Source organism: Myxine glutinosa, chromosome 11 (genome assembly GCF_964187855.1).
Source record: "Myxine glutinosa chromosome 11, kmMyxGlut1.1, whole genome shotgun sequence".
Taxonomy (NCBI): domain Eukaryota; kingdom Metazoa; phylum Chordata; class Myxini; order Myxiniformes; family Myxinidae; genus Myxine; species Myxine glutinosa.
This window is the reverse complement of record NC_136271.1, coordinates 130,885,110-130,895,690: the sequence shown is the minus strand read 5'-3', so window position 1 is coordinate 130,895,690 and position 10,581 is coordinate 130,885,110. Positions and strand designations below refer to the sequence as shown.

Sequence of the window (10,581 nt, the reverse complement as noted above, 5' to 3'; positions counted from 1 at the left end):
CTGTGCTACTGCGACCTGTGAGCTATTCCATTAGCTCCATCACACTGGTGTCGTGCAGAAGTAGATGGAGTAGTTTTTTGGAATTGAATAATGAGTGTTTGGATCTTGAGATAATCTCTCCATAAATGGTGTCCATCCACATGCAGCTGAATGTTTAGTGTGGAAGAAAAGACGTCCGAGACATTCGGATTCCAAGTCGATTTTCTTTATTCAACCCGCCACCATCTCACCCACTAGTCCTTCATCTGGCTCTCCCAGTACCGGAAAACCACCATAAGCCAGAGCTCAACCATATTCACATATTATAAAATCAAAGGCAAAGTGATGCTGCTACAAATTCCTTTTCCTGTACAAGGTGCGTCCGGAGCTATATTAATGTTTAATCCTGTAGTGAGACAGCTGCTCTGAAACAACTTGCCTTCTCTTCCTGGAACGCTAATGTGACCGAAGGCAATCTCAATGCATTCCAAAAAGACCTCAAGTGTGCGTCCATTCTCAGGAGAGCCAGAAAACAACATCTGTCCAACATTAAGAACGAACTTTCAAATTTCTCTTCCTCCTCTGAAACCTGGTGGTGCCTCGTCAAGTCGGTCTCTGGTGTATGTTCTCCTTCCATCCCTACCCCGTCTTCAAATGGCATCACAGCCGACTCTGTCCGTGGGAAGGAAGGAGGGAGATGTACAGACACCGTTGTTGATAGGGAAGGAGGAAAATGTTGAACCATCAACAATTACGGAGATAGAGCAGTCAGAGAGAAAGCTCAATATGAGAGAGCAATGTGAAGGAGGAAAGCCGAAAGAGGGAAGCTTGGATATCAGACCCCGATGCCAAACTCTGTCAAAGGCATTAGAGATGTCGAGGCCTACAACAAAGGATTCCCCAAAGTCTCTCAGAGAATAGGCCCAGACATTGGTAATGTAAGAAAGAATATCACCGGTAGATCTTGCCTTGCAAAAGCCATATTGATGGTCAGACAGAAGACTGTGAGATTCAAGATGCTTGAGGAAATGGGAATTGAGAAGACATTCAAAGACTTTGGAAATAGTAGAAGTGAGAGCAATTGGACAGTAGTTGGAAGGGTTTGAATGATCAACCTTCTTTAAAATAGGCTGAACTAAGGCATGTTTCCAGGAAAGAGGAAAAGTTTGGGTTTTTAAACAGAAGCGAAACAAACGAGCAAGCACGAGAGAAAGTTCCAAGGGACACTCCTTCAAGACACGAGGAGGAATGCCATCTTGTCTGTACGCTATGCGACTATCCTAAAAACCTGCTCTGCTGCTCTTGCACAATTTCTCTGTCCTTTTCACCCGATCATTTGCCCTACGTCATCTTCCATCTGCTTGGAAATCCGCCATCATCATTGCATTACACAAAAAATTGCAAAAACAGATCCCCTTAACTACAGATTTATCGGCTTTCTTCCAATCATCAGCAAGGTAATGGAATCCATCATCGCAGTAAATATGAAATCCTTCCTTTTCTCCACCAATCTCATCTCAGGTCACCATTTTGGTTTCAGACCAGGTCACTCCTCCTTGGACATGCTGCTTCTACTCTTCCAACAATGGATGGAGGCCTTCAATATCAGACATGAGATCAGGGCCATCTCTCTGGATATATCTTGTGCTTTTGATACAGTCCTGCATCTTATCTTACTCTCCAAACTCTCTGCCGATGGCATCCAAGGTGAAATCCACACCTTGCTTGCTGACTTCCTCTACTCTCGTAGCCAACGCGGGGCTCTCAATACAACAACAACATGCATTTTAAAGGCCATTTTCCCTGCTAGAGCGGGGGTTAGCCTTGCGGTCCCCATGACAATCTTCTCCATTTTGCCCTATTTTCTGTATCTCTCCTTGTTAACCCCCTTGCCCGCATTTCTTCTTCCACCATCTTCAGCCAAGTCTTTCTCGGTCTTCCCCGTCTTCTACTTCCTTCTACATTCATTTCCATCACTCTTCTCAACCAGTCACTTTCATCCTTCCTCAACACATGACCAAACCATCTCAACCTGTTCCTCTTCACAGCATCAATCACAGACTCTATTCCCATCATCTTTCGCAATTCATCATTTGTCTTCCTCTCTCTCAACGATACTCCGCACATCCGTCGAACCATTCGCATTTCCACCCTTTCCAACCTTCGTTGCTGCTCTACGTTCATTACCCATGTCTCGCTCCCATAAATCATAACACTTCTCACACATGCAGCATACACCTTTCCCTTCAGCTTCAACGACACTCCCCTCATCATCAGCACGCCACTCAATTCCCGAAACTTCTTCCATGCACATCTCACTCGAGCAACCGTTGCCGAGTCTGATCCACCTTCTCCATTCAGCATGTCTCCGAGGTAGCAAAATGCTCTCAATGGAACTCTTTAATCTCCCCTTCCTGTCAAGGATAGAATGCCCCATGTTCTGGACCGAGTCCTTTTCCTGATCTTCATGAATGATCTCTCTGACTCTCTGGAAAATCCTCTTTATCTATTTGCTGATGACTCTGCCGTCTTCCGTGACATCCATCATTCAGACAGCCAGGCTGCAGCCTCTTCCATCTCTTCAGACCTTGAAAAACAAGACCGAAAGTCTAACATCGGCGTAGCCGGGCTTGTTTCATACTTTAGTTGAAGAGGAAAGTATGACCTGGGTGCGGATACCAGGAAGCAAATAATGTAAGTATTAAATTGTTTTGACTTCAGGCATGGACAGCCGGTTCGGGAATGACTTGGGTAAAAAAAAAAGTACCCAGTCTGTTGCTATGTCCAGTCAATGGCAAAACTACAAATGGGGAATCCGTGAATCATCTCTCTCCCAGCAGTCGCTAGGGCAGGAATTTAGTATTTGTCCACAGTGCCGGCGGTAGCTCTTCACGGAATTGTAATCAAACAGAAGAAAAAAGAAAAAAAAACAACATCCTGATGATGTTCCTGGTCCTGCCATACTTTTCCCATACCCACTCCTCCCACAATGACATTACGTCATTAGCTTGGTGGATTTATTTAATCTGGTGTTGGGGTAGTGCATAAACGATGGGCCAAATGGCCTCCTCCAGTCTCAAATGTCCTTCCTTGTTCATATTTTTTCTTTGCTTGCACAAAGGCCGAGGATCTGACTCCGTCTGTACCCGTGTATTGTGTGTTGGTTTCCAGCTGCACCTTTTGTAACAAAGGTGAGGAGCATGAGATTGCAGAGAGAAGACTTCACACTAATCAAGGTCATTGGACGTGGGGCCTTTGGAGAGGTAGGTGCTTCACAACCACCTGATGAGTGAGAAAAGGGCATCATGTATCAGGTGTCTTTCCATTAAGGTATCATGTAGCTGTTTTGTAATACCATAGTTTGTTGGACTCAGCATGAATTTGGAACATGAACCTTGAGAACAAGAACTCTTTCCCACACTTGAGTTTGAATGGTGTGCTGTCCCAGACTGACACTGATGTAAACTGTGATAGATGGTCAAAGGTCTAGAGTCTAGACTATGTGTGGTGTTCAAATATATATCTATTAGGCCATGGAGCATAGGGCTAAAATGTGCTCAATTTGACAATTTCGTGCAACAACGCAGAGGATTACTTAAAATTGCTATAGATGGGTTGGGGATGTGCTCCTGAACAAGAAACACCATGTCCCCAGACACCAGGGGTGCTCATTAATTTTTAACGCGCACTTGATGAAAATGCAAGTAAATATATATTCATCAACTATACGTTACTGCATTTTCTTTTATTTCTGGATAGTTTGAGGAGTAAAATGAAAAAAATTGATTGTGATATTGTTTCTAGACCTCCTTTTCACTAAAATACACCAATAAACATGATATTTTTGTATCTAGATAGTCATAGCGATAAGTTGAAAATGAATCCAATCTGAAAATATGGTCTGCCGCAGCTGAAACACATGTTGTGCCGCAAATAAATCATTTTTATTTTACTTTTTTTAAATTAACTTCTCACTTCTACCTTCTATGATCAGTTCATCTTCTTTGATTTGAAGAATGGCAATGAGTGGCAGTTGACGGCTGACTCCTTTTACTTTTTAGAAGATTCATTTTCAACTTATTTATTTAAAACAGTACAACATGTATACATTACGCATGTCATGGAAAGTGCTTGCATGATTAACAGTGTTTAAGAGTACTGTTACTTTTGCTTCGTTTCCATGTTCAATACATAATGTATACATGCCAGGATAAGGCAGACAGACATAAATAATTGAGACAATCAAATTTGTTTATGATATCCATTACATTATAATTTACATCATTGTTCAATTTACAGCTTTCAAGTTTGAGAAATTTGTACTATTAACTATATTCACAGGTATAAGGTCGAAATCATGAACACAGGACTTTCATTTAAAAAATGATTGTACTTAAGAATAAATTAATTTTATTCCTAGGAGGGGCCAGCTTCGCAAATTATGCAGAAGATATTTGTGCACTTGACCTAAAAGACACTTTAAAAATGAAGATTGATAAATTCATATGACCTCAAAAAAAGGAACTTCACCTCAATATTCTTCTTCATCAGAACCAGCTCCTTCCTCTGGCTCAGCAACTGGTTCATCGGATACAATTTCACCATTCTCGCATCCAGTGCATCTACAGAGTTCTGTACATTGCATACCAAGCTCACTGCAGCATGTTACGTCAGCCACTGACTGCACGTCATCTTTGAGTGCACGCTTACATTTTCCCTTCTTGCAGCTACAGTGTACTAGCTCCAGGATGTCATCAGGAGCAGGTGGAAGACTACACCAGTCCACTTCCAGAGAAGGTGTTCCATCAATCTCTTCAACTTTCCATCCTGATTCACTGGGAGCTGGAATTTCTGGCAGCTGTTCTAGGCAACGACGAAATATACCAGCTTGGTAATTAGCACGCATGATGTGTTTGATGAGAGAATCTCTGTTTGGTGGAAGGGATTCTCCAGCATGGACACCAAGTCGAAACTTATCATATCTGGCCTCGTTGACGGTTTCTGCTTTCTCCTGCCCATATACATGGCAAGCAAATCGCTCCAGTCTAGCAATTAGGTCATCTGATGGAGTGAATGACACCCCAAGCTCTTGAAAGGTTTCTTTGTACTTGTCATACTTAATCATTAGCTTGTAAGGTGTGACTTTCCCTTTTCCTCTGAAGGCGCTAACTGAGTCGCAACCAGTAAACGGGTGAAATCCCACAAGCGCAGATGTTACATCAGTTCCCAGCTGGCTCTGTAGAGATGTCATATCAAGAGTTCGTACCTTATCTTTGACACCGGTGTGAAACAGTAGAGGCACAGTAAACTGATGAGCACAACCTAAACTAATTATGAAGACATCAGTGTCCTGGCATTTGATGACAATTGCTGGTGAATGCGTTATATGCGCTGTGTCAGTTTCTTGTAGCCTTTTCTGTGCATAATCGGCATGCAAGAGGATTCTGGTGTCCGCTTCCTCATGACTGCAACGAAGCTCTGGAATTACTTCTGAGACTACCATGCCATTCTCAATCCCGAGGGCATGACATAGCTCTCCATGTGCGATGTACACCTTCACATTTCTGTAAGAGTCAGGAGGGCACTGTTGCCAAACATGTAGAAGATACTCCACGAATGCTTCCTTGTTCTCACTGGCACTGAGGAACTTCTTCCATTGGATTGGTCGCTTCTGGTTGGTGTTGTCCACCTGAATCCGTATAATCTGAACTCCTGTAGCAGCACGCCGCTTTCTTTCTGCATTCTTGATGCTCATTCTTGGGTAAGTGTCAGTGACAAAATGAATCTCTTTGGAATTCTGACGTATTGCTAGCTTCACCACTTTATCAAACAAATATTTTGCTAACAGATGAAAGGTAGCTGGTGCAGATGAACGCAATGCCTGTAGCATAGCCATACCATCTATGATCCAAACACTTTCTTGTGGAATGCTGTCCACAATCACTGTTGGCTCAGCAGATTTCTGCAGATGGTGCATGATTGAAGCCTTGTCTGTCTTCACTAAAGTTCCTAGTTCTGTTGCTATAGGTAATGGCAGCGGACCAAGGCAGTAGGTCATCATGTGGCGTAAATCAACTTTACGCACCTTGGAAATAAATATCAGTCTTGCAAAAAGTTTTCTGTCTGCTTTCAAGGTGATAGTTTTCCCCTTCACTCTAGTTGTGGTTGTCTTTTTTGCCATCTCAAACGTAGCAAGCTTCATTCGCTTTATTGGATCGAAGAAAGAGTCGTTTTCCACCTGTAGACGATCTTTGCAAAACAAAGTAAAGCTCTTAGTACCTTTATCATAAGCTTCCAGTAGGTCTTCTTGTATCTTGTCGGATGCTACAACGCCTGAAGACAGATGAATCAGCTCATTACCGTCAACTTCAAATGGATTGACCATACTTCGTATTGTGTTGACGACAGCTTCAACATCTTGTTCGTCACGTCTGACGCGAGTTTGATCAAGGTCTTTCCTGGATCTTGCTTGGTTTTCCTTCCCAGCCATTTCCTTACACTTATTGGTGATAGCTGAGCACTCATGTTGTGTAAGTAGCCATCGCAGGACAGCCCCATGGTTAGTAGTGAAACCAATCAATCCTCCCTTTGTTTTAGCATCCCTGTTGCATGTCTGCTCAATGCACATGTCGCCCTCTATTTGAGCGAAACCATATTCCTCTTGACGTTGGACAGCAAACTCTCCATCAGCTAATGCCACATAAGCCGAGAAGTGAGTTTCAGGCAGATCGCACATTTCAAGGTAGTAAGCTGATAGATACCGTGAATAGTTTGGCCTATCGTAGGCAAACATCCAGGGGAGGATCTTCCTCACAATGCACAAGTGGAGTTCCCAATTCCCTGTCCTTGTAGCTCTAGTGAGAAGCATCACATTCTCAACACAGTCAATATAGTCAGACCAAAATGCAAATGTTGGACACTCCAAGCTCTTCTTCTCAATGAAAGCTTTAGTGAAGTTGGTTCTCAGACTATTACTGAAATAGAGGTGGATACTTGGGGAATGGGAGGACTCCATTCCACCTTCTGAAACCTGCATATGGAGATAAAAACAAACGAGACACACACACACACACACACACACACACAATTGCAAAACCCTGTCTCCTGCTGTGTGGCAATAGGGCTCATTTATGGGATCCACATCCAGATATTCACCAAACTCTAACCAATACGTCCTCGTCACACACGTGACCTGTACACCAAGTTTCATCAGAATCCATCCATAATATTTTGATATATACTGCTCACAGACAAACAGACAGGGTTGAAAACATAACCTCCACCTACCTTTAATGCCAGAGGTGAAAATAAAACAAATAATCTTAGAACATAAAGGTTACTTCTTGACATTGTATGTTTGAAAGCAGAGGCAGAGTCCCTCTCATTTCAAATGGATGACAGTTGAAAAAAATACGTCCCTTACCAGACTTGGGTGTTAATCCATCATCTTGAAATTGGAAACTGCGGGGATCACGGAGCCCGATTCCACAGAAACCAGAAACGTTGTCCCGGTGCACATTTTGGGATCTGAAAGTCTTTTCACAGAAACTGGAAAGTTCCCGAATAGCATTCTCTAAGGTGACGAAAACACTTCCCAAAAGAGAAGAACCAGCAATCTGGGCATGTTGCGGGTTCGAAAAAGAGTTCATAAATGTACACAAGTCAGCATACATCGCAAATTTCAATTTATCTTTGGAGAGAGAGAGGAGCTCGGTCCGCAATGGATTTGACTCATATAAGGCCAACTCCAAATCTTCCGGAACTTGTTACTAACTTGCTTGAATCAAGCATGATGATTTATTTGATCATGATATATGGCAATGTAATGTGAATTCTATCATCACGATCAGATTCTATCATCATGATCATGTCTATGTTTGCAGAACAATTGAAACTTTTGGCTAAACTTAAAGCTTACTAAAAAAATTACTACATAATCATATTAACTTACCATGAGATGTAGATGTTTCGGTCTTTTTCTCCTTCAGCCTGTTCACTTTACTGATGTCACAAAAGCGACGTGAACAATCATAATGGTAGCCAATGTTGGGATTTTCTGGTTTGGCTTCAATGCAGGATTGTGTATATGCAAAATCAAGCCCCAGCTTTACCGCACAGTCGGCCAGTAAATCGCGTTCTTTACAGTCATAGAGCAACCATTTACTCGCAAATTCAACAAAGCGGGCCCAGTTTTTATCATTGAATTGAATGAAATTGCTTTTAGTTTTATGGACAACATGCATCACGCAAAATTTGGACGAAAATTGAACAGGTTTTCCTGTCACTGCCGAAGCAATGGGCGTCGCCATCTTGGTTTGTCAGCTACCGAACGGAGCTTAGTATGAGCTGCGTGATTGGCCAATTACGGCACCTGACGTATCTGGAGCGCTCATTCGCTGAATTTATCACGTGAACAACCTTGTCCGCGAATTTTAAACCTGATTTTTTAATCGAAATTCTTTCTTTATTTGTATTTTAATGTGCAGGTATATTTATTGGGGACATTATTATATCGAATGGAACGAATATTTTGCTGATTTTCATGAATAAATCAAGTAATCCCCATTCCTGTTGCACGAAAAAGTGGATTTTAATGGTATGCCCCATGGCCTATATCTATTTTCATGCTATTAATATTTGAAATAATCTTGTGTTTTGGACTATTGCATCTCATTCTGACAACCTTTTGTTACGGACGCGGCTGGGATGTTAATTGGCCGAGCGGATGGCCGCCGCACCCGAACAGTTACCCCGACTAACCCGATTCCTGAACGTTGGCCAAAATCGCGCCACAGATATTCAATGGGGAAAAGACAAAGGCGACGCGGATGTGAAGAAGAGGAAGGAGACAAAAGTAGGGAATACGAATATAATTTATTTGTATTTACAACCAAAAGTAACCAAGGAGAAGGAAGGATAATAAAATAAAGCCAGACAGAGGGACGGACCAGAAGGACACAGTGAAACTTAGCTTACCTATGCAGTCTTACTTAACCCAGGACAGAACAAACGAAGACGGACTCACACGAATGGGGAATGGAGGCAGGAACGATTGGCTGGACCGGGAGGAAGGTTCAGCTCGGACCACAAGCTGGAAGGCTTGGCAGGGCACACAGCAAGCCGGGCCTCGTCAGGCTGGGAGCGAGCAGGGCGACGTCGGCACACGTATCTCGCTGCACACGGCCGGGGCTGGTTGTCGCTCCACGCCTCGGGCTCTTTTGGTCCTCCCCTTCTTTCTCCAAATCGTCTGACGCGTCTTTCTCTCCTTGCGCACTTGTCTCAGAGGCTTCCTTCTCGCTTCTCTTCCCTCCTCGCGCACTTCTTCTTCCTCACACACCCCAGAGTCGGACATTCTCGCACACCTCCTCTCTCGTACTCCGTACCTGTCGCACACTTCACCAACGGCCTCTCACGAACACCCGGATCCAAACCAACCCCCAAGCCGATTGAAGCTCCCCTCACATCATATACATTTCCGAATATATCGCCACTCACCTTGGCACCTCGTCTCCGTTCCTCCTCTGCCATCTGCAAACTTTTTATTTGGTCAGCAAGTACATCATTATGATTTGAGCACAGACCTTGTACATAATCCATCACCTCCTCCTTTATCTCCTTTTTTGTTTCCCTCCGTCTCTTCTTAATTTCACTCACCCCTTCTTCCACCTCCTCTAATTTTTCCTTTACCTCCTTCATTTCCCGGTGCGCCCCCTCTATCTCTTCCTCTAACGCCACCTTAACCGTTTCTATGTGCGTCCTCACCTCCCGGTCTTTCATCTCCATTACTTCTGTCACCTCTTCCAACCTCTTCGTCAACCCCTCATGTACCATCTGACATTCCTTCTTTGTCGCTATTAATTCATTTTTAATGTCTTTTTGTGTCGCTTTTAACCCCCCGATTATTGCAGTGTTCTTTTCCACTTGGTCCACTCGTTCCTTTTGTCCCACTGTCAGCTGTTCTACTCCCCTCGTCAGACCCTCTATGCCTCCCTGTAACCTAGCCGTATTATTCCTCACCTCTTTCTCCATATGCTTCTCACCTCGCTTTACCTCCTCGCGTACCCCCGAAACCTCCTCGCTTACACCTCGTCTTACTTCCTCCCCCATCTCCTCCATTTCTTTAGTAGATGCCGCCCTCATCTGTCCCAATTCATCCCTCTGAGCATCCAGTTTACCTTCCAACCCGATTTTCACCTCCTCTATCTGGTTCCCCATCCGTTTGATTTCCCGGGCGGATTGCTCCCCTACTTCCCGCAATTTGTCGTCCATTGTGTTTTCTAACCCCCTTAACCCATTTTTCACCCCTTCTATCTGATTCTCCTGGGCAGCCATTCTATTTTCCACCCCCGTTAACCCATTCTTCACCTCTTTTATCCCGTTGTTTAACCCCTCAAATTTATTGTCTAACCCCTCAAATTTATTGCCTAACCCCTCAAATTTATTGTCTAACCCCTCAAATGTATTGTCTAACCCCTCAAATTTATTGTCTAACCCCTCCAATTTATTGTCTAACCCCTCAAATTTATTGTCCAACCCCTTAAAATTATTGTCTAACCCCTCAAATTTGTTTCCCATATTGTTTAACCCATCTCTCAATTGCTC

The 10,581-nt window shown here is 43.4% G+C and overlaps 1 protein-coding gene across 1 annotated transcript in view; it reads left to right on the top strand.

The window, feature by feature from the left end:
• Window positions 1-10,581, top strand: part of LOC137436862 (serine/threonine-protein kinase MRCK alpha) — a 57,147-nt gene that overhangs the window by 2,941 nt on the left and 43,625 nt on the right. The window contains exon 3 of the mRNA XM_068131037.2: window positions 3,151-3,242. Within this exon, the coding sequence (XP_067987138.1) occupies window positions 3,151-3,242 (92 nt within the window). The remainder of the gene's footprint in view (window positions 1-3,150; window positions 3,243-10,581) is intronic.